The 25,702-nt window shown below is 40.0% G+C and overlaps 1 protein-coding gene across 2 annotated transcripts in view; it reads left to right on the top strand.

Moving 5' to 3' along the window:
• Positions 1-20,578, top strand: part of vgll4b (vestigial-like family member 4b) — a 130,886-nt gene extending 110,308 nt beyond the window's left edge. For both annotated transcript variants that reach the window (XM_059944065.1, XM_059944064.1), the window contains 3 exons: positions 569-785; positions 5,462-5,585; positions 18,189-20,578. In XM_059944065.1, the coding sequence (XP_059800048.1) occupies positions 569-785; positions 5,462-5,585; positions 18,189-18,469 (622 nt within the window). In that variant the 3' untranslated portion in view covers positions 18,470-20,578. The remainder of the gene's footprint in view (positions 1-568; positions 786-5,461; positions 5,586-18,188) is intronic.
• Positions 20,579-25,702: the final 5,124 nt, after the last annotated feature.

Raw genomic sequence — 25,702 nt, 5'->3', positions numbered from 1 at the left:
AGATCAGTTGTTTGGCAGTATTCAGAAAAATTATTGCTAGTGTGCAAAATTGTGACAATCTGAGATTATAATTGGGATCCAGAAATTGCTGCTTTCAGATATTTGTAAGAACTTCCCCTTTAACAATGTATATTAAGAATCTGAATGGGCAAATTGAAGTATGATTTCAAATTTTCCAAGCCATTAAGTGCCTTGGTATAATTACGATAAATGTCTCTTTAAATTGTGCAATTACGAAATTAGATTGAATAACATTTTGGGATGGGTTGCTAAGTTATCTGTGTGTATTTCCATTATTATTAATTGTCCAATATCTTCCTGCTGATGCCTTAATTGTACAGTGAAGTAGTTATTCAGCTTCTCCCAGTCATCTGTCCCCTGCTTTCTCCCCTTACCAACATCGTTTGTATCTTTTAAACATATTGATCCAAGTTGTTAATGATGGAAGAGTCTGTGGTTCCATTTCACTTTGAGCATTGCCAGTTCACTCGGTGTAAACAGGATGGTCATAGCTTGTTTTCTGATGGTAGTGTGTGTCTGGTAAATACTAACAGAGACCATTTTGCAGGGCCAAACCTGTCAACGGAGATTTGCGTAAAGATCAACACAGAGAGCGAAGTAGAAGCCCTATAGAGCGTGCGGCAATGTCAGCTATGAACCATCTCAGCAATCGTACCTATGCTGGCATAGGACTGCCAAGTATGTCAATGGAACAGCCTCTAGCACTGACCAAAAATAGCATGGATACTAATCGGACAGTAAGCATCGGTGTGGAACGACAGCAGGTATAAACACTGCTTCTTGTATTCAGCAAAATCTTTTACTACTGTTTTTGAAACTTGTGCTTTAGAATGTTTTTTTTCTCCCCCCCTGTTGTGAGAATTGGCACATTTTCGCCACCCGTGAAGGTGGCTTTATTTTTGTGGGAGAATCTGAAAACTGTTCACTGATCTATCCATTGAACGTGCATGGGTGATGTGATTTAAAATTAATTAACTGGTATTAATAATGCTCATCTCTTAACTGTTTCTGTGCCCATCAAAGTTTTTCAATAGAACAACAGTATACATTCAGTCACTTGGCCCTCGTGTTATGCACAGCCACAACATTAGTAATACTTAAGTGTTGATTTTGTCGGCAGCAGTCTTATCTCCTTGTTGAGCGAACTGTGTGTTCAAGTCACATTACCAGGGCATAAGCAAAACTGTTGCCTTCTGGGGTGTTTGTAGGCAGAGGTGCCTTTGTTTGAATGGGATTTTAAGCTGAGGTTCTGCAATTCTGTTAATATGTATTTTTAAAAACCTGATTAACTATTCACTCTTGGATGGAATTTGGTGCTTCTATTCTGTCCATTGTTCATTGTGAACAGTTAGCTGTTTAAAATTCCCTCTAGTTAAATATCACGTTCTGTGAAAGGTAGATAAATTTGGTTTAATTCTTAGTTTCTGGCAATCAGTGCATACTTTACACCAAGGGAAATGGCACTAAAATATTAAAAAGTGGAAAAAGTTTGGCATTGCTTCAGCACCTGCAGAATGTTTACAAGTATGTTGGAACTTGTATTGGCTTAATATGGGATCATCTGGAGCAGCGGTCCCCAACCTGGAGTCCATGGACACCTTGCTTAATGGTATTGGGCCAATGCAATAAAAAGGTCAGGAAGCCATGCTGTAGGAGATAAAGTCCTATCCTATTCAACCTTATTCTAACAAGGACAAGTAGATTACTATGAGACACACACACACACACACACACACACACACACACACACACACACACACACACAGACACCCCCCCCCCCCCCCAAGCTAAATCAGGCAGCATCTATGAAGGGGAATGAACAGTTGACATTTTGGGCCTAGACCCTTCATCAGGATTGGAAAGTAAGGGGGAGGAAGCCGGAATAAGGTGGGGGGGGGGTGGGTGGTAAGGAATACCATTTGGCAGGTGATGGGTGAACCCAGGTGAGGGGGAAGGTGGATGGGTGGGGGAGATAGGGTGATGTAAAAAGCTGGGAGCTGATAGGCTGAAGAGGTGAGGGAATCTGATTGGAGAGTTTGGAGGACTTGGAAGAAGGGGAAGGAGGATGGGCGCCGGAGGGAGGAGATGGGCAGGGAAGGAGAGTAGAAAGGGTGAGAAGAAAACCAGGATGGGGAATAGAAAAGAGGAGAAAGAGAGGATTGTAGACTTAGACTAGGGGAGATGCTTTGTTGGGTACCATTGCTGCATCAACCGCAAAAGGTAGGATTTCACGGTGGCACCAGTTTGAATTCAAATTTTCATTCCCATTTTGTCCGAAATGTCACTGTTTACCTGTTTATAAGCAAAGGCTTGCTGTATTTGAGATCATTGGAGCTCTAGTATAAACACAGCCTGCTCTGTTCACTATTCACCATTATATTCAATTACACAAAGCACATGACAAATTATATTTAAATTGGCCACTAATGCAGTTCCTCCCCTAAGCAAAATAATTTTCTAAGCACAGCTGAACTAGGGCACAATACTCGATTAATTTTCCAAAACACATTGACGATTGAGGGAATGCAGCAAGATGAGGGCTGTCGTTGAAATCAGCCTGTGGTCTCCAGAGGACCTAAATGATCCAGTGGCAGTCTATAGAAAGGAGGTAGTTAACATTTATCTCGGCCAATGTCACTCATCCCACTGACTGTATAAAATGTTGTTCCAGACCATAAATCTACTTCACTATGTGCCCAAACTTGGCTTTACACCTATGATGGGTTGCTTGAAACAAGAACATCAATTAAAACTTGATTCTTACCTTGGATTCAGTAACGTTACTTTCTGTTTCTGCCGTTAGTTATGCTAGTTAGTAACTCAAATTTCTTTAAAGGATTGATCATAAGTGGAAGATGCCTGCCCCGTCCCTCTACTCTTCCTTCACAGGAAAGCTCTTTCAAGAATGCAAGGATAGTCTTACTACCTATTGTTGCCCTGTTAGTGATTAGCAGAGCTGAAGATTCCTAAGTGAGGTAGGCTCTTTGCTGGCATTTCTAGCTGGAATCCTTCAACGGGCATTAGGGGCTTTTTTTTTCCCAAGTAGCTGCCCAAGCTCCATCAATCACTCAGTGGGATCAGTGCCCAGGTAAACTGGATGCACCTTTTGTAAATTGTAACATTTTGCACTCGTATGGTGTGTGCCATATTTCACCCATCTACGTGCATACAAGGTAAACTTCCCAATATTGCAGCACTGGTAATACTTACATGCTGAGAATTATTCTGAAGTCATGAAAGGTGCAATTTAAATGCAAGCTTGAAATTTTCACATTCTGGCTTTCCAAGGACTTAAAACAAAATGTATAAACTACAAAGGAAGTCTAGGGATGCAGGGCCAGGGTAAGTGCCTTAAATGTTCCGGCTGGAAATTTAGAGTTTTATGAAGCTAATTGGATCACTTGCTGTGTTTTGGAATTCCGTTTGCTTAGTGTTTGTGGAATAAAGAATCTACACAGGTCTAGTTCATACTGATTTAAAATGCTGCTTGAAGGTACTTGAAGGTGTTCAGTTTGAGGGTTTCCTGAGTTTCTTCTTTCCAAGCCTCCAAGATGATCTCTTACCTGAAGTGGGTGAGGAAAGGTGTAACTGGACTTGGCATATGGTGTAATGCATTTCTTGAGAAGAAAAATCTTGCATTTATATAGCAGTATGTCCATTCTCTGTACGTTCAAGAGTACTCTTACAAGTACTGATTTACTTTGAGTTCAGCCATTGCTTGGTTGATTAATACTGCAGATAATTTTGCACATGATAGTGATTCACATACAAGTAATTCCTGTGCTGTTGATTGAGGTAGGAAAGTGGATTTTTTTTTTGGATTCTGTTATGATGGGGACTGCCATTTCATCTGAAAAATAGTACTTCCAACAGAGCAGCATAGTTTAAAACTAGTTCATACTTTAAATTCACAGTGACTCATGATTAGGAGCTGAGTTGTAAATTAAAATGTTTAAGGATAGAGCATTCCAGTTGAGAATTTGGAGCGTAGGCAGAAATAACTCTGACCTTGACAACACTTTGGTCTTGTTTGCCAAACCAGTGTTGAGCTGCTTATGGGTCCCATTAGAACACAGACCAGTACAGCACAGCACAGAAAAAGGCCATTTGGCCCACAATGTTGTGCCAAGCTAGCTGTCAAGCAAATCAAAAACACCGGTAGACTAATCGTGTCAACCTTCACAATGTACAATATCTCCCCCCATCTTCCTTGCATTCATGTGCCTATCCAAACATCTCTTAAAAGCCTTCAATGTATTTGCCTCCACCACCATACCAGGCAGCAAATTCCAGGCATCCACCACTCTGAGCTTTTAAAAGAAAAATAACTTGCCCCTCATATCCTCCTGAACGTACTCTGTCTCACCGTCAATGCATGCTTTCTGGTATTAAACAGTTCAATCCTGGGAAACAGATACTCTCTGTTCACTTATCTATCCCTTTCATAATCTTATAAAACTCTACCAGATCTCCCTTTTGCCTCCGCTGTTCCAGAGAAAACAGCCTGAGTTTATCCAACCTCTCACAAAGTACATGCCCTCTAAATCAGGCAGCATCTATTGCATCCTCTCCAAAGCCTCAACATTCTCCCTATAGTGAGGCAACCAGACTGTATGCAATAATTTGGAAATGACCTAACTAGAGTTTTATAAAGTTACAACATAATCTTGTGACTTCTGAAACCAAGGCCTCGATTGATACAAGCAAGCATCCCATAAGCCTCCTTAACCACCTTAACGATCTGTGTAGCCACTTTCAAGGAGCTATGAACGTGGATCCCAGGATCTCTCCGCTCAGGATCTTGCCCTATCTTCTTGCATTTGCGCTACCAAGGTGCAACACCTCATGCTTATCTGGGTTAAGTTCCACCTGACTTTTCTCTGCCCATATCTGCAGCTGATATATATTGCGCTGTATTCTTTGGCAGTCTTCACTATCCACAACTCCACCAATCTTGGTATCCTCCACAAACTTACTAACCCACCCATGTACATTTTCATCCAGGATCTCTCCTGCATCACCCTTATATTTTACCAGAGTGGAATGCATGAATGTTGGATTGTATAAAGCAGATATGCTAATGATAGTCACTCAGTAGCAAATAAATTTACTCTTTTTTTAGAAAAGCATAATCAATATTTTATGATGAACTTTGGCTACAGTGCCATGCATTCAGAATTTCTGGTACACAACTGGGCAAAAGTCTTGGGTGCACTAACTATATGTGCCTAAGACTTTTGCACTGTACTGTAGTAATTTTGCGTAGAACACTGTACTTGCAGCCACAAGAAACAAATTTTGTGACACATGTGTGATAAATCTGGTTCTAGTCCGAGTCTCTGCAGATTGAGAGAGGGAAGGGGGCAGGGAAAGGGGGAGTCATGCTATTTAAGTATTGCTGATTTGAACTATACTAACACATTGTTTTTTGTCCGTTCAGAATCGCCCGTCAGTAATTACGTGCGCATCTGGTAACAATCGTAACTGCAACCTTTCCCATTGCCCTGTTGCTCACAGTGGTTGTGTTCCAGCAATACCCCAAAGCTACAGGAGACCCTCAAATTGTAAGTTGCATTTTGAGTGATGTTTATGCAAGCAATTTAACTCAATCCAGTATTGCCTTTGGGCCCTGCCTTTTTTTAAACACAGTACTTGCCATCTGTGTAGCTTTCTCTTGATTATTCCAACACTTTCTCTTCCAAGGCCAAGTTTCATGTTGGGTTCAAATCACTAAGTTTTTATTATTAAGTTAGTATGGGTTTCTTATCAAATATTTAATGGGGTTGACAAAGCATTTCTGTCTCTAAAATATAGCGGTGACTGTATGCAGAGAAAGTAGCTTTTACATGGGCAGTCTTTGGTTTTGGATAGTCCCAGAAACTGGCAACAATATGGTCCAGTGGTGCCAAGTGAATGTGAATTAACAAAGCAGACCCATTGCATCTGGGCTTCAGCTGTAGCCAATATAGGTCATGAGAAAAGATCTTTCACATTTCCTTAGTGGCTTTCAGTTTGCACTGTTGTTTCAACACACCCACTGTAGAAATAAAATGGTATTCTCATCAAAATTAAAGTAGAATTTAAAACATTAGCAGGAAATCCATTTTTTTTTTCAACTAAGTGCTTTCGTCCTTGCTTTGAAAAAGAAGTTAACTATTTGGGGTTAGATAGTATTTCCGATCAGCAAGTTGCTTAGAGAATGGCTTCAGTTGTACGGCTTTTTATTACAGAGCCAAAGTTGATGTCACCCCCTATGATACTATATTGATACCTGGGACAATATCTGATTGTACAATGATTAAGTGGATCATAATGCTGCCAATGTGATAACAACATGGTTACCTTTGCCCCCCCCCCCCACCCCTATTTCACCATTACTCTATGAATATTGTGGGTGTCTTCATTTTTCACCTGGAATTGCATACTTTTTAGAGCCGACAATCTTTCCTTTTATTATGTTTTTTTTCTAACCCATAAGGGCAACTACCTATTAACCCCTGTCACATGTCCTACTCCCATCTTCAGTCTGAATTGCAGATTATATGGATAGGAAAATCAACTTTTTCTTTTGCCATGGGCTCTTCTGAGCTTGTTTATATATTTTAGATTTATCTTGCTGATTTTTGCATTCAAGAAAAATAAAGCCTGTCAGGTGACACAAAGTAATTCTGATCCAAGCATAAAATGCAGAGTGCTTGCTGTCTATTAAAGTAACAATTTTGTGAGATTTGATTAAGATGACCTCTGATCAGTTACTAGAAGAACATTAAATTATTAACATGAAATAATATCAGTAAATAGTCACAGGCAACACACACAATGTGCTGGAGCAGCTTGGCAGGTCAGGCAACATCATTGGATAGGAATTAACGATCAATGTTTTAGGCCGAGACTCTGATGAAGGGTCTATTGACTGTTTATTCCCATCCATGGATGCTGCCTGACCTGCTGAACTCCTCCAGCACAGTGAGTGAGTGTCTCTCTCTATAAATTTCCAGCATCTGTACTTCCTCTTCTGTCTATATGTACAGGCAAGCCTCTTCTTCTCTTCTCCCCCCCCCCCCCCCATGGTACAGCCAACTGGGTTATAGAAATTTGTGAGGAAAAAAATAAATATTGTTTTCAACTCATGCACAGATGACCTAACTTAGTATTCCAAAAATAAAATCACAACATAGATTCTGTGAACTAAACCCCCACCTCCCTTCCCCTCCCCCCCCCACTGTAATCTGGAGGTTGCCTGTTTTACAATGAGCATGTAAGAAAGCTGTCTGTTAGTCCATAACAGAAAAATAAATGGGATAATTCTAAGTGTGGCCTGCTTTAAATCACTTTACAGAGCAGATTCTGATGGAGTTGTTGATAGGTTGTCATTGTGCACACCTTGCACCCAGTAGAAGACGAGCAAAAATTCCCTGTTTCTGTAAGTGGGATGATCAAGCCGATGCCTTTGACATTTATTGCTCAGCCGCTGGGTCCATCCTTCTATTGGCAACAGATTGAGGATGAATCACATTGTTGTAATCTTGATGTAATATTTGACCCCATTGTGAGCTTCAGATTATAAAGCTCGTGCCTTGCTGGGACTGCCTTTACTTCCCCATTTCCCCATGTCATTCCTCTGGCTGTCTGCTCCTGAAAGCATTATCCATGTCTCTTTAATTTCCTAAACTCAACATGCCTGTTATGTTCTATCCTTGTTAAGGCCAATTTCTAACCCGCTGTTGGAATGCTGTTGTATGTTTGCCTGGACTCTGATCCTCACAATTCACCTCATTGTGAGCTTGCACCTTACTGTCTCCTGCAACGTAACATTTTATTCTGCACTCTTCTTGGTTTGCATTGTACCATTTCAGTGCACCATTGTAATGAATTGATTTTTTTGTCTGTATTCAATATGTGACAATAATATAAATATAAATCAAAGATTATCCAAAGTTAGCCTCGCATTCACCAGCAATCTTGAACTTGAGTTGGCCTTATTTAATCAGCTTTTTATTTTGCATGTTCTCATCCTTGTTCAGGTTATCAAACTCCCCTAGGAGCTTCAGTCCTCCGATCAGAAATCCCTCCACTCCCAATATCTCACTTCCTTTTCTTCTAGCTACACAAAAACCCTAGACATGACTGTTCCACTGTCACTGTTTCTTTTAGCTTTCCAGGCCCTAAGCTGCGGAAGTGAACCACCCTAGATATCACCATTTGTGCTTCCTCCTTTTGACTGAGATTTTCATCATCTGCATGAATATATCCTTGTTATTAAATAGGTTTTTAATAAAAGTTTACTATGGAGTGCCTTGGAAAATGTTACCGTGTTGACATTGTCGAATAAATAAAAGATGTTGGTTGGATCCAAAACAAACTTGGTTCTAGTTACATCAGCAGTTTGTTTCAGTTTCAACCAGAAAATCTGGATCAATCAGAGAATCTTGATCTTGCTAGTTCTCAATTGTATCCTGTGTGTAGGTTTTAAACTTTCACACAGTACAGTCCAGATAAGTCAACTGTTCTTAACATAAATATCATTAAATGCTAGTCCCTTGAGAATTAAAGCCAACAAATGGCTTTTACAGTTACTTCCTTCACTGGATTAAATGGGTCAGGCTGCTTGTGTCATTATCAGTACGTCTTTTCATGTAGAATGGGTTTTAAGTAATAATCCACATACAAATGCAGCTGATAGATTCTGAATTATGACCCATAATACTTTTTTTAAAAGAATGCAGTAATTGTGATTTAAGTGTAGATATATACTTAATCTATTTTGATGTTCATTGGTACTGCACGTAAAGAATGAAAGCCAGTGTAGTCTCCAGACAAAAATGTGTAGTAAGTGGATCAGGTTATGCAGTTGTAATTTTGACAATTTATAAATATCCATGTTTTGAAACATAAAACTCAAAGCTCATATGCAGTGGATTCTTGTTAAATGGGCCATTTGGGACAACTTTAAAGAGCAAAAACTAATCAAGAATGTAGCTAGGATTCATTTTGTTTATTTGGGATATTTTGCCGCTTAATTGGGATGGGAGACTATTGCAGATCAGTTTCCACCTAGTCAGTGTGCTTGTGTTCAAAAATGTATTGATTATTGTCACTGATGGTTGGTGAGAAATTAACAGTAAGACAGTTCAGCTCACTGTGGTTCAAATATTCAGGCTTGGAGTGCCAAAAGTAGTCGGGAGTGAAAATGAAACTATTTCACTACTTCAAGTTAAGAACCATGAAGGATTTGAAGTTATAGACAATCATCTTGAATGTTACAATAAAAATGATTTGGAGGATGTAATCATCGAAAACATTGTATGAAGGCAGTTCATTATCTGCATTAGTGTCTGCGTTGATGTTGTTTGGTGGTTGTCCGTGGTATCCAATGAGGACAGGAAACCTTTGCGGGAGGGTTTTTTTAAAAGTGGAAAAGCTATTGCTCTGGGTCAGTTCCATTCTTGAGCTCAGAAATCCAGGTCGAATGGTACCATCAGTCATCACAACTAGTAAAGCTGCATTTGGAGCATTGCCAACAATTTTGGGCCCCTTATCTGAGAAAGGATGTGTTATCATTGAGAGTCCCGAAGAGGCTCATGAAGATGATTCTTGGTATGAAGGGGTTAACATGAGGAGCATTTGGCAGCTCTGGGCCTGTACTCAGTGGAATTTAGAGGAATGCGGTAGATTTTACTGAAACCTACCAAATGTTGAAACAACTAGATAGGGTGGATGTGGAGAGGGTGTTTCCTCTGGTGAGGGTATCCAGAACTCGAGGGCACCTTTTAGAACAGAGGTATGGAGGATTGCTTTTTTAATATATAGCCAGAGAATTGTGAATCTGTGTAATTCTCTGCCAGAGTCTGCGGTGGAGGCCATGGGAATACTTAAAGCAGAAGTTGATAAGTTTCCTGATTGGTCGGGCCTTCAAAACATATGGTGAGAAGGCAGGTGTATGGGTTGAGTGGGATCCGGGATCAGCCACAATGGAATGTTGGAATAGACTCAGTGGGCTGAATGGCCTAATTCTGCTCTTGTGTCTTATGGGTTTAGAATTTGTTACTCAGTTAAGCGGCAAAACTTTGGCTAATTGGGGGCAGCCGCTTAAATAGGCCAAAATGTACTTGTCTCAGTTAACCAAATATTAATTGTCCCAGTTAACCTGAATCCACTGTACTCGAGTGTTAGGGATAATACTGAGAGCTTGCTGTTAGGGTGTTCCTCTACCCTCTCCTGTCTGAGCAAGCTCCATCGATAGAAATGTGTAACAGCAGCAAAGCAGTAGCCACTTCCATAAAATTACATGCATTGTGGCTGTAAAAGTAAAGAAAGTAATTGTAAGTGGAGAACATTGCTCGATTGTAGACATTGGACATACTAAACAATTTGCAGTTGTCCAGAGCTGCCACCTTCTGCCTTTATCACAATTCTGTAAATTCTGTGCTAGAGTTCATGCTCTCTGACTCACTCCATCTCTGTATAATTTGTCTCTATCCTTGCTGTTTTCTGATTCCCCTCCCCCCCCAGTCCCAGCCTCGTGGGTTGGAGTGAGTAGCGTGGAGAGAAGAGAATGGCATCGAGCTACTAATTGGTTCTTGCCACGTCTACTGTTTGCAAATGAATGTGAAGCAGCCCGGGGTTGCAATTTGAAAAGGGTGCAGAAGTGAACATATCGAAATAGACACCGAGTCAGGATTGAGATTCATTTTCTCAAACTTCCCTGTAATGCCAAGGGTCATTTGGCACATTGTCTGTTCAGCTTTCAGGTCAATCCCATTTCCCCAAATTTCCTAGGAAGCTATTCACTTCCACATGACTCCTGTTACCGCCCATCTACACAGCAGGTCACAGTGATCAATTGATCTCTTTTTGAGATCTAGGGACCCCCCCCCCCCCCCCCGCCAATGGAGAAATCCACACATATAGCCTCCAAGAATGAGATTGGTCCAGAGTCCACCCCAATTTTAGGAGGGTGGAATCCAAAGCCGAGTTAGGTTTTGATAGATTGGTAAAGCAGAAGAAAACGGAGCTGCCTAATGGATAGAGTGGTTGCTGTGAGCATTCTGACTAGAGCAGATTTGCAGGGAAAACTCATGAAACGTGTCAACGAATGAACAGGGTTTGGAATGGAATGTGAATTTATTTCTGAGGGAAGAGTTTTTTTTAAACAAAATAAACACTAATTGTTTTTTGAAAAAAAAAGCTCCTGTAGTGTTGACCTTTGTTTAAAACTCTTCTAATGGGCAGTAAACCAACTTGGCATTAACTTTAAGAGCAGGAATGGTTGGATAACCTCAGCATGTCAGGTTGTACCTATGGGGACAGGAATTGGACATGGGAGACATGGGACAGACATGTCTCATGGGAGCAGAATTAGGCCATTTGGCCCATCGAGTCTGCTCTGCTATTCCATCATGGCTGATCCTTTTTCTTTCGGTTTGTGTTGGATTGGGAGAGACAATGTGACGTGATGACTTGTCATCTGAATACTTCTGATGAAAGATCATCAGTATAAAATGGTAACCCTTTCCCTTTCTGTACAATTGTTGCGTGACCTGTCAAGTATTTAGAATGTTTTGCAGTCAGTTTTCCAGTATCGGCATGTTCAGTGTTAGCAGCATTAGGTTTTCCAGTTCCTGCTGAGAGGAATTTGTACCACTGGGTGTAGTTCAAAGTAAATATATTGTCAAAATACATACAAATCACCATATACAACACTGAGATTTTTCTTGCGGGCTTATAGAATTATTCCAAGAAACAATAGAATCAATGAAAGACCACACTCAGCAGGGTGGACGAGCAATCAGTGTGCAAATACAAAAGAAAATAATAAATAAATACTGAGAACATGGGATGAAGAGTTCTTGAAAGTGTGAGTCCATAGAGAACAGTGCTGGGTTGAGTAAAGTTATCCTCTCTGGTTCAAGAGCCTGACGGTTGAGGGGTAATAAGTAGCCCTGAGGCTCCTGTGCCACCTTCCTGATGTAGTAGTGAGGGCTGTCCGGATGGTGGGGGTCTTTGATGAAGGATGCTGTTTTCCTGCAATAGTGCTCTGTGCAGATATACTCAATGGTGGGACAGGGTTTACTCACAATGCACTGGGCCACATCCACTAGTTTTAGTAGGGCTTTTTGCTCAAGGGCATTGGTGTGTCCATACCAGGCCGTGATACAACCAGTCAATATATTCTCCACCACACATCTATAGAAGTTTGTCGGAGTTTTAGATGCCGTGCAGATCTTCGCAACATCTAAGGAATTGAAGTGGACAATTAGCCTTTTGTCTCTTCCGAGTGAGCAGCAGTGGCTAACGTTTCGAAAGTTAACTGTGATGGGCACCAGGAAAGGTTAGTGAGCGAGTTTAGGAGGTTGTGAACTCAACAGATGCATCAAGAGCCATCTGATATTTTGGGTCATGTCTTGCTGGCAATGGGTACTGAGGGTCTCAGATTAGAAGGGTTGAATAAAATTGGAACTTGCTTTCCTCCTGTGAAGTATCAAGGAAATTAAAAAAAATACGTAATATAAAGGGGAGAAAATCAAAAATCAAACCCACCAGTGCCATCAAATGTGGATCAACAGTAAAAGGAGGCTTATCTTTCATATTGTGTAGTGTCCGAGGAATCATAAGACCACGTAGTTCCTGTCGTTACGTTCAGTATCTTGAGAATTCTAGTAGTGTGTGCATGTCTTGTACAATAAGAGATGATGATGAGTTCTGAGCTCAAATCACTCAGTTCCTTTTTTTTCTTGGTGTTGCTAGACATGACTGTTCCATCCCTTCCTGACCAGGTCATCCTCATAATACTTTCAACTTATTCACACCTTGCCTTCTCTTCTACCTTCAGGTTTCCAAATTTATTCAGCCCTTCCACTTTCTAATCCTAGATGGCACTCAGCTCCCATTGCCACTAAGGCGTGACCCAAAAGATCAAATGGCTCTTGATGTTCTGTTGGATTCGGAGCCTCATGACCCTGCTCACTAGCTCCCAAGATTTCCACCTTTTTCACTGGTCCCACTTGACCAGCATCCCACCATCTTAGTCCAAGCTCAGGACTGGATACGAAAGAGAGGATGTGGAATAAATGTACTCCTTTAAACCCGTTTACAAAAGCGAGGGGCAATTGAACTACTGTACAATATCTCAGTTCATCAAGAGGCAATAAATGTGAATAAGCAGCAAATTATGTATCAGGGTCTAATTGCCACTGATAAAGGGTGCATAGCTGCATTTTCTTATATGTATCCGTAATAGTAAGAAAAAGTGTGAGTTGTTCTCCACATGAATGTCAATAAATATCTTCTATCTGGAGAATGGGCAGCTGAGTATTGACTGTTATTTACCACTGTCCACTTAGTTCAACACTTGCCACCCTGGCACAGTCCTCTTGTAGGTTTTCCTTCTGCCCCCAGTCCCACTTGCCAACATTCTCCCCACACAACACACACAAAATGCCGGAGGAACTCAGCAGGCCAGGCAGCATCTATGGAAAAAAGTACAGTCGATGTTTTGGGCAGAAACCCTGCATTAGTCCTTGATATTTCCCTTAGATGCTGCCAAGCCAGCTGAGTTCCTCCAGCATTTTGTGTGTTGCTTGGATTTCCAGCATCGGCAAATTTTCTCTTGTTTGTGATTCTCCCCATAGACCCTTTCCTAGGGAATTTTGGGATCCCTATTGAGTGCTGTAAAACTTAAGGACTTGAATTTTTTACTCTGAGACTCCAGTGCACAGAGAGCTGATGATGCCAAGGACTGCCGAGAATAAACTCAAGTATTTGCCCACCCAGTGTTGCAGCTCTTGTGTCCCTGGGAGCATTAACCCCACAGCTCGGGCACAAGACCATAAAACCTTAGAGCAGAATTAGGCCATTCAAACCATCGAGTCTACACTATCATTCTATCTTGGCTGATTTATTATCTCTCTTAACCCCATTCACCTGCCTTCTCCCTGTAACTTTTGATGCCCTTACTAATTAAGAACCTATCAATCTCAGGTTTAAGTATACTCATTGACTTGGCCTCCACAGCCTTCTGTGGCAAAGAATTCCACAAATTCAGCATCTCCTAGCTAAAGAAATTCTTCCTCATTTCTGATCAAATGGGGTATCTTATTCTGAGACTTTGCCATCTGGTCCTAGACTCCCCCACTATAGAAGCATCCATTTTATCTAGGCCTTCCAGTGTCTGATGGGCTTCAATGAGATCCTCTCCCTCATTCTGTTATCACAATGGCAGTGGATAGCCATGCCTTCCAGCATTGTTGTTAAGGTGTTGGGGTACAATTATGTTCTCTTTATCACAAGCAGTGGATAGCTGGAGAACCTGATCCCAAATTCCAGATACTTCCTGGGGATGGAAGAAATGCAATGTGACTAGTGATCTTAAGTTGATCTACTTTCCAGTGACATTACATGATTACAAAGGGATTATCCTTGGCTGATTGAGTACTGCCGTGGGAGAACCACAGTTATATAAAATGGTGTAGTATTGAGATGTGACCTCGAACAGGAGTCCTGTTTTCTTTTTTTTAATAAATTTTTTAAATTGAGTTTTCAATTGGTTACAGAAGGAAAAAATTATCGACCCCCCCCCCCTCCCCCAACATATCCCTGTAGAAAAAGGGGAAAAAAAGTGAAAAAAAGAAAGAAAGAATGTCTGGATATTGGAAGATCCCCACATGCTCCATGGAGTTCGTAATAGCTTTAGTATATATATTTATTTCTTTCCCCAAATAACCAATAATTTTATCTTCAGAGCACCTATATATTTAATCCTATCTTTTGTAAATAAGGGCGCCAAATTTTCAGAAATATTTCGTATTTATCTCTTAAATTATAAGTAATTTTTTTCAAATAGAATGCAGCTAAAAGCTATATCTATTTTCATTTTCTTAATGTATGTTAAAAATTTTTCTTTTCACTGGTCCATTAAGCCCATTAACATTAATACTTTAAAAATTCAGTAAGTTAGTCATTATTTTTAACAGGGTTACTCCAGTCTATAGTAATACCTAACTTTTCAACTTTCGTAGTACCTTGGGGAATCATTTTAAAATTCTCCATGTTGCTATGTGTCCCCCCCCCCCCCCCCGATTGTCCAGGCAAAGAAAGAAAGATTACCCCATTACCCCCCTCCGCTGGGTAACACATTACCCCCCCCCCCTCCGTTGTGCGGGTCATGGCAATCGCCATGATTACACACGTGAATCCCATAGCAATCGATCCGAAGTTCCCCCAGCTCCCCCATAACATAAAAAAGTATATATGAGAAGAAAAAATATCACTACTCTCGATTAATATTTCTCAAATTTTTACCTTTCTCCCCTGTATCATATAATTAAGAATATATTTAAATATTCTTCTGTCCTTAAACATCCATCAACTCCATTCACTGTCCCTGTCTTTATCTTTAATCCATTTCACTTTTAAATCTTCGGCTGTGGTTAGCAAATATTTGGGAATTCTTGTGCAAATTCTTCCGCATCCCGATAATCAGTAAAAGATCTTTTTCCGTCATCCAAAAAAATTCCGGGTTGCCGGGTGGCGCAATATAAACTTATAACCCTTTTCCCATAAAACTTTTTTCACTGGGTTAAATTCCTTCTTTCCCTTGTATCATCAATGGCCCGTTTCTCTTTCTGGCACGTTGGGCAGCTGCCTTCAGGGTCTTTTCTTTATCTTGATATCTTAAGCATTTTATCAAGATTGATCATGGGTTTTGATCAACTTGAGGTCTTGATCTTAAGGCTCTGTGAGCCCTTTCAATTTTAATTGACTGGGTTCCTTCTTCCATTTCCAAAATTTCTGGAATCCATTTTTGAAAAAAGTTTATTGAATCCTCTCCCTCTATACCTTCTTTAAGTCCAGCAATCTTAATATTATTTCGTCTGTTAAAATTTTCAAGTCCGTCCACTTTTTCCAACTGTTTCTGATGTCCAGGCAGAAATATTATCTTCCATTTTATTCACTCTATCAATGGTGTCTCCTGTTATTTCTTCCAAGTTTTTAATTTTCTTGTCCATTTTGTCCTGTCTTTTCATCATTTTATCAAACATAATCTTCATATTTTAATCTTTTTTATTACTTTTAATGCCTTTAATTCATGCATTATTTGCACCAAAGATTTTTTTATGTCTCCAATATCACCTCCAACCTCTTCCTGTTGCTCGTGTTTGCGCATGTCCCTTCCTTCACACATGCGCAATTTGTCGTTTTTTTTTTGGAAACGGTTGATGTTGCTGCAGTTTCCTGTTCTGTATCGCCGGAGGTAAAATGCACTTGAGCCCGAGGCTCTTTCATAGCTGCCGGCCTTGATTCTTTTCCAACTTGTGTTGTCTTCAAAGTAGTAGATTTCTTTATGCTTCTGTTTAGGAGACATATCTTAAGACAATCCTGAGTAGTTTATAAGTTATTTTTAAAAAGTATTTACTAACTTTTCTTCACTTAAACATTATTTTACTGGTTTTTTATGGGAGAGCTGGATTTCCACGTCTCGATCCTACGTCATCACGTGATGTCCCCCGAGTCCTGTTTTCTAATGTCAATTTATATTTAATTTCAGACTCAAAGAGCACTTTAATTTCATCACCGAAACATAATCTTTAGTCAATCCTAGACCACACTGAGCAGTTATTCTACCTAGTACTGTCGATCCGCACTGGAATAAGAGCCATCCATACCCCTCCCATCTTATCCAAATTCCTCTCGTGTCACAATCAAGCTTTCATTCACCACTTCTGCTGGTAGCTTGTTCCACGTTCTTGGTACACTGAGTGAAAAAGTTTCCCCTTCTTCCCCTCAGGTTCCCCTTAAATGGTTTGCCTTGCCCAGCTTCAGCCTGCTTGCATTTATCCTATCTATACCCCTCTTAATTTTGTCTATCTCCTATCTATACACAGCACTCCACTTGCAAATCTGCTGAGGTCGTATTTTGTGTCCTGTACTCCCACTGCAGCCTCCTCTACATTGGTGAGGCCCGTAGTAAATTGGGGGAGCGTGTTGTCAAGCACCCCTGCCACAAGCAGGATTTCCTGATGACGAAACATTTTCATTCCGATTCCTATTCCCATTCTGTTGCATTGATCCATGGCTTTCCCCAGACGAGGCCACCATCTGGCTGGAGGAGCAGCACTTTGTATTCCATCCGGGTACCCTCCAACCTGATAGTGTGAATATCGAGTTCTCCTTTTGGTGAACAAAACTCCTCTTTTCTCTTTCCACCCCCCCATTCCCAACTCTCACCTTTTACTTCCTCATCTGCCTATTGCTCTCCTTCCCTTTCTCCTATTGTCCACTTTGCACCTCTCAGATTCTCTCTTCTCCAACCCTTAACCTTTTTCACCCACCTGCCTCATCTTTCACCTTCCAGTTGGCCCCTTTCTCTCCTCCACCCCCAACCTTTTAATTGACACATCTCCCCCTTTCCTGTCAGTCCTGAAGAATAGTCTTGGTCCAAAACATCAGCTCTTTTCCATACATACTGCCCGATCTGCTGAGTTCCTGCAGAATTTTGTGTACTTAGTAGATTCCTTCATCTAGTTTGTAAAGGCCTACTGCATTTGAAATACAGTGTGTCCTTTCCTGCTCCAGTGGGGTTCATTGCTCAGAGCCAGAATGTGCATTGACCCTAAATGGAGTTTAAGAGGAGCTATTTTAAAGGAGATAACAATGTAGAGTAAAGGACTTTCTGTACTTTGTATTCCATCCTTTAATTCATGCTTTTTCAAGATGAGTTAAAGCAGATGTGGCTATAACTCAGAAAATTGGTGTAGATTCTGAACAATCTGCAGTTGTAAGATATTATATAATTATAGAATGGCAGTTGCCATAAATGTGATTTATTATGAATAAAGTCTTTATAACCATATAACAATTACAGCACGGACACCAGCCATCTCGGCCCTTCTAGTCCGTGCCAAATGCTTACTCTCACCTAGTCCCACCGACCCGCACTCAGCCCATAACCCTCCATTCTTTTCTTGTCCATGTACCTCTTTGCATGCATAGTACATACAAATTAAGTATCTCTCACTTAAGTGGTTAAAATTTAATCATCTCTATTGGCCAATAGTGCTTACATTTTAAAAAGCTGAAATTTTGTTTCTGTTATTAGAAAAAGATCTGGTATGATTTGGATGTCCTCCCATTCCCTGATAACTCCTTCCGATTGTCTTGTTTTACAGCCTCCATACCTACTGCTACGACTTGTGATCCTGTTGTAGAAGAACACTTTCGCCGGAGCCTTGGGGAGAAATACAAGCAGCCAGAGCCTGTGACGAATTCGGTCTCCATCACCGGATCGGTGGATGATCACTTTGCCAAAGCTCTTGGAGAAACATGGCTTCAAATCAAGGCTGCCAAAGACGGAGTTTCTAGCAGCCCTGATTCTGGTTCAAGAAGGGGACAGTCCTCACCTTCGTCCCACATGGTCAATCACAATCACTCCCCTTCAGTTGTTTCGTGAAGAGCGGACCACATTGCATTCTGTGCTGAATGTACTGCATCGTTTTGACTGAGCTTGAACACTGCAAAATAAGTGGGGAGGGGGATTTTTTTTTTAAACCAGACACTTTTGTGTATTTGCTTAGCATTTGCAAAAGGGTGCCCTAAAAGGAAATAGCAGGAGCTATGCATACGAGTTTGTATGATGTAGCGTCCTAATCTCCTGCCTCAGTTACCAAAGAAACCTCTGATGCAATTCTGCTGCCCCAAAAAGCCATGTTAAGATTGGTTGACCCAAACGCTTTGGCCTCTGCTAGTTTCTTTTGACTAGAGTTTGTGTGGTTTGCTTACATTGCTTTTCTGTTATGTAATTTTATATGTTTATATACTTGAAAAGAATTGTATGTCTGATTTGCACTATTGGGGAGTGGTGAGGTTGCTTGTCAACTTTACATCAGATTTTCTTGTTTTGTTAGATGGCAGACTGCTGACAATGAGGGCTTAAGTATATTGTATATTGTGCTTTAGAGGCAAAGCAACTTAGGAAGGGAAAGTCTCATACAGGTATAAGCCTTTCTCTGTCTTCAGATTACATTTTGTGCTTGGTGCTCACGACTGGACTGCATTTTTTTTCTTTCAAAGAACACGGGCATTTTTCCCTACACCCTTCATCTGTATTTGTCAGCTTGTTAAAATAGATTTGAGATATGAAGGTCAATAGTGCTTCTATACAAGTAGCTGCATGATTTTTAAAAATAGCTGGTATCTATATTGTATAGGCATACTGAAAATTAATACTAGAGCTCTTTCTTCAAAATTGCAGTTTGTTTTCATCAGTAACAGTCCTAGATATTTACTGCTGGTACAGTTTTACTCAATGACATTTAAGCATGTATTCACACTGGTAGAAGCCAGCAAAGGAGGGTAGCCTCAGGAAAGGCCTGCATATAATATTCAGTAGATTATAAATTCCATGGTACAGGTGGCAATAGCTTTGTGCATGACTGAATAATTATTGCATAATGAATACAACTTTCTTAATAAACTAGCTCCCATCATGTCTGTGAAATCAGGCAGTTTTGCAGCTAAACAAGTCATTACTTTATATGAAACAAAAGTACTTGGCTTTAATGTGGTAATGCAGATTGTCATGGCTTGCAGAATACAATTTAATTTTGATGCTTACTCTAGTCCTGTGCCAAGGTGTACATTCCTCCGATAGTATAAAGCTGTTTTATTTGTTTCAATAGCCACTAGAGGCAGAGGTACAGAAAGAAGCTGTGTAATGCTTTATAGCTTCCCGATTTAGCTTTTGCCTTTGACAAAGTCACACATGCCCATACATTCCGTCATCCCAGTAAAAACCATACACATTTCATCGCCACCTTACTGGGTAGTCACCGCTTGTCTGCTTTGGCATTCAGTGTCCTACTCTGTAGGTTAATCACTAAATGAACACTTTTTATATAGGTAACTATAAGACCATCATTACGCTGTGCGTAAAGAATGTACAAAAAAAAATTCGTAGGTATTTTTTGAGGAACAATTAATTTGTTAATGATGTGTAGCTATTTAATTTTCCCTATCCTTTTTGTTGTAATCATGCAGTTTTTTTTGTTTGGAGAAAAAAGTTGATCTTTTTTGTTTGGTGTAGATTTGTCTGTTATAAGGTAAAAGTGCAGGAACACAGTTATCTATGGAAACACTGCGTTAGCATTAATAGCCACTAGTTCATTACTGCTACAGGCTACTGAGCATTACAATGGTAGAAGGCTGTAGATGCTGTCTGTGAACTCTATACGTCTGGTCACTTGGCTGTTTTTTTTATATAAAATGAGAGAACTGAACAAGAATACAAACAACAATCCAGGGATTGTGGACTAATTATAAACATTGTGGAGACTGCAAACTGTTCTGCAACGCATAGACCAGGTTTATCTACAGTTTTCATTATTACAGAGAGTGAAATGTCTACAGTGTACTTGCTGTTAGTTTCAGTTTGTAAATTTGAATTCTATCCCTCTTGTTTGCGGCCTTGTTTCACCCAAAATGGAAAAAAAAATAGCTTTTGACAGGCCACTTTTTGTACTTAAAGTAGCCTCAAAGAACAATAAAGTGCTCTTAAATCATTTGATTTTTGCAATTTCTTTCTCCTTACTTACCTATTTTTAGATCCCTGTGTATGGAACATAATCCAGCTGAAGTTATGACAGCAAAAATTATTCTTCCACTGAATTATTCCGACTGATAACCCAATGGTTGTTGTAAAGAACTTGATGTCCTTTTAGACCTAAAGAAATGCATTCTGTTCAGATGGATTCGTAACCATATCAAAGTAATCAAAAAGTGAGTAATCTAACCAGATGATAAGAATCAGTAAAACGCAAGGGTGAATGTAATCTTGACCTATAGAAGAAGCAAAATACCCCTAAAGTTATTTAAAGGATTTTGAGAGTACGGCTTCATATTTTACCAATGAAGTCCTCGTCAGCTCTGCAAAGTGCAGGTTGTCTAGACTAATGACATCAGGAAATTATTCCATGATATTTAATACTAGAGAAGGATTTAAAACTTTGATAACAATCCAAAATTAAATTGCAGAATTCAGTTTAATTTTGACATTTTTTTGCACTATTGTAATTTGATGCCTTTGCACTGTACAGCTGGCACAAATTTCACATGATTTAAGTCAGTGATAATAATTCTGATGAGTTAAATTTTGACATGATCCTTGTACTGCCTTGTCTTAAGAATTTGATCTCAATCAGCGAAGAGATCATTTGATGTTGGCTCACATCCTTCTGGTTTCCCAGTTGACCTTGTCTGTAAACTCCTGATACAACATCGGTTCCTTTTTGACCTGGACAGAAAGTGCTTCAGCACTTCTTGGATGGGAATTTAAATAAGGAAAGCATAATTTCCAGAACAAAACTATGGGGAGCAGAAGGTGGTTTGTGACAGGATCAGGCTCTTCTTTCCATGATGTTGTACTAAGCTAATTAAACTAATAATTAAATATCTGACATTCCTTCTGTATACATGATATTCATATCACTACATTTTCTGCACGTGTCTATCCAAGAGCACTTAAGTACGTCTTATTTGCTTCCACCCCTGCCCCTGGCAGTGCATTCCAGGCACACATCACTTTTAAAAACATTTGCCTGATCATCTCTTTTGAACTTGACCCCTTTCACATTAAATGCATGCCCTCTGGTGTTTGGCATTTCAAGCCCAGGAAAAAGATGCTGGCCATCTATCTATGCCTCTCAATCTTACAAGCCTCTCAGTTCCCTCCACAGCTCGGGAAATACAGTGAAAACAACCAAAGTTTGGCCAACGTCCCCCTAAAGCCGCGGTTCCCAGCTACTTTTTTTTTTAAATGCCATGGAGCCTTACCATTAACTGAGGAATCCATGGTTAGGAACCTCTGCCTTGAAGCAAATGTCCTGAAATCCAGACAGCATCCTGGAAAATCTCCACAATGTCCAAAGCCTTGACATCTTTCCTATAATGGGGCAACAGGAACCGAATTAAATGCTCCAGATGTAGCCTAATTAGAGTTTTATGAAGCTGCAACCCAACATCTTGACTCAAACTCAAGTTGCTTTTATTGTAATTTCAACTGTAACTACTGGTACAGTACACAGTAAAAATAAAACAACGTTCGTCCAGGACCATGGTGTTACACGAGACAACACAAAACTTCTACCTCAGGCGTCAGTTAAAATCAATATCTGGACCTGGCTGGAAGCCTGAGAAGAGTTTATTTGTCATATACTCCGGGAAAAAAACTAGATACTTTTCCTAAAAGATAATGTTTTTGAATTCCCTTTCCTCCTGCTAATAAAAAGCAGGAGAAATCCTGATATGGTTAATTACTACTCAATAAGTCAACTCTCAATTGACAGGAAAGTGGTGGAACTGGGTTATCAAGTCAACCATGCTCAACAATAACCTACATAAAGAAGCCCCATTTGGGCTTCTCCTGGAACTCCCAGACCTCGTGACAGCCTCTGTCCAAACACGGACTGGATTCCAGACAGCATCCTGGTAGATCTCCAACACTGTCCAAAGCCTTAACGTCTTTCCTATAATGGGGCAACATGAACTGAATTAAATGCCCCAGCTGTAGCCTAATTAGAGTTTTATGAAGCTGCAACCCCACATCTTGACTCTCAAACTCAAGTCACTTTTATTGTCATTTCAACTGTAACTGTTGGTACAGTACACAGTAAAAATGTAACAATGTTCCTTCAGGACCATGGTGCTATATGAGACAACGCAAAACTACTCTGAACTACCTGAAACAACATAAAACTACATTAGACTTCAGACCTACACAGGACTACATAAAGTGCACAAAACAGTGTAAGACAGTACAATAATTAATAAACAAGACAATAGGCACAGTAAAGGGCAAATTACAATATAATAAAAGTAAATGTTTTAGCAGGAATTGAGAAAGAAGTGAGCAAAAATTGCTAGTGGAGTGGTGTTCAGTTGAGTGAGTGTGTTTTCCTCCAATAACGAGGTCAAATGGACTGTAATACCTTTACTGCTCTGTCAAACACTTTCATACTTCCAGGGAGCTATGATCTTGGACCCTAGACCTAACACATCACTTAATCTTCCTTTTAACAGTTAAAGCCCAGCACTTCACATTTAGTTGTGTTAAACTCCATTCCTCCACCCACATCTGCAACTGACCTCTATCCCACTGTACCCTTTAGCAATCCTCTGCACAATCCAGAACACTAACATCTGCAAGATTACCACCCCCACCCCCCCAATCACATTTTCATCCAGGTCATTGATAAACATTAAAAATAGTAGAGGTCCCAGTACTAGATGCCTGCAGAATACCACTTGCATGGACTTTGACAGAATAAGTCCCTTTGACCACTACCTTGGGCAAGCCAATTCTGAATCCAAATGGCCAAATTACCATGGGCCATTAATCTTGAGCATCTTAAAACTTTTGGAAGAACCTACAATAAAGGACCTTGTCAAACACCTTGATAGAATCCATCAGAATCAGGTTTAATATCATCAGCATATGTTGGGAAGTCTGTTGCCTTTGTAGAAGCAGTACAGTGCAATACTTCCTAGAAAAAAAAACACAAGTGTATATATATTTAGTGGAAAAATTAGAAATAAGAAAAAAGTAGTGAGATAGTGTTCATGGGTTCAATGTCCATTCAGAAATCAGCCGGCTGAGAAGAAGCTGTTCCTGAATCATTGAGTGTATGCTTTCAGGCTCCTGTATCTCCTTCCTGATGGTAGCAATGAGAACAAAGCATGTAGACAACAGCCACAGTTCTACCTCCATCAATAACCTTCATCACCTTGAAAAATTCTGATGTTAAGATGTCTCCTGCGTAATGCCATGATGACTGATCCAAATAAGGACATGGTTTTCCAAATGCTCATGAATCCAATCTCTGAGAATCCTTTCCAATAGCTTTCCTACCACTGACTTGAGACTTACTATAGTTTCCAGGATTATCTCCACTAACTTTCTTGAATAATGAAGCTACTCGCCAGACCTTTGGAACTTCACCTAACCCTAGAGGACAAGGCCCCAGTAATTTACTCTTAATTTGTTCTCACTGAAATACAGCAACCAGATTCTAAATGCAAGATATATACCACTAGGCTTTCACCAGATGATTTCAAGTTTGTCACAAAGATCTATTTTTTACCATTTAAGAATTATCTGTTGAATAACCATCCCCTCAGTTAAACTGGAAACTAGTGCAAACACAAAAAATGTGGTTGATTAATGTAAATACCATGTCTATTAAATCCAGTGCATGCCTTCTTATTGGGATGATAGACAAGTGTCCTTCCACTGCTATTGTAAGGAAGCTCATTTATTTTCATCCTTCCAAGCTTTCTTAACTTTGAAGAAAATATTATTTGAAGTATGGGATAAATTGGTTTAAAAGGCTGAAACTTAAGCCTTGCATAAAATTTTAAGGAGGTGAATGAGGAAAAAGTAGTAGGAAAAAACAGGTTATCCTGGGCAAGGATTGTAGAATGTAAAAAGGAAATGTAATATCAGTTTTCATACACTATACCACAGGCACCAGTTTAAAAAAAATCAGGAGAACAGAGGGATCTTTTTTGATGAAATAAATCAGTTCTTCCTGATTTCCTAAGGTCATAGAGATCATCTTGTTGGGAGATTGTTAAAGATTACTCCAGCTACTTCAGTAATTTTTTTAATTCAAGGAATTTGCTCTCTTTATCCAGTGTGACACTAGACTCACAAATTTGTGGCTGATGTTCAAGTTCCTTCTGCAAAGGCATGTGGAGTGTCTGCAGCAGTCCAACTAAACAACTTACATTTGGACTGGGTGATACATAGAAGAGTACAGCACAGGAATAGACCATTTGACCCATCGTGTGCCAAATCAGCTAAAAAGAAATCAAGAAAAGACCAAAACGCTAATCCCTCCTACCTACACCATGTCCATATCCCTCCATCTTCCTGATATCCATATGCTGATCCCAATATTCCTTAAAAGCCTCCAAGGTCTTTGCTTCTGCCATTGTACCAGGCTGCACATTCTGGGCATCCGTGACTCTGAGTAAAAAAAAAAATTACCCCTCTCACCTTCAATGCATGCCCTCTGGTATTAGACATTTCAACCCTAAGCCAATCACAGATGCACACTTTCTGGGGATAATTTTAAATATTCTCCAGTAACAAAGAGCGGAGATCGGCAGAATGCCCAGCCCCACCATCCACACTCTCACTACATAGTAAAAACTAGTTGTATTTCTTTCAGGAGCTCCTGCTTTTAAGTGGCAGGAACCGAAGTTAACATGTACTCTATAGTGATATTAAGTGACAACACAAGGCCTAAATGAATCTAGAGCTTCCTGGGCTATTTAAGATTTTGATATCGAAGAGCAAAACCTTTAATGAAGACTCAATGAGATCACTAGTCGCATACAACAGACCTGATGCCCTTTTAAACCTTCAGTCTAGCTGTAGATGAACAATAGATATTGTTCCACTCCCAATGCTCATATGAATGTGATCATGGAAACAGCTAAATTAGTGTATTTTTGTGTTTATTGTGTGAAGACAAACCAATATTAATGAGCGTATCAGTGCAATCACCCCAAGTTCTCAGTGCAGTCCATGCACCATATTCTTTCATTGGCTTAAAACACATACTATGGTCATCAGTAGAACAAGTAATATTGCAGAAGCTTAATGCCCCTCTAAATAGAGTTTTGT

The sequence above is a fragment of the Hypanus sabinus genome, chromosome 19 (genome assembly GCF_030144855.1).
Source record: "Hypanus sabinus isolate sHypSab1 chromosome 19, sHypSab1.hap1, whole genome shotgun sequence".
Lineage (NCBI taxonomy): Eukaryota > Metazoa > Chordata > Chondrichthyes > Myliobatiformes > Dasyatidae > Hypanus > Hypanus sabinus.
This window is presented reverse-complemented; position numbering and strand designations above follow the sequence as displayed.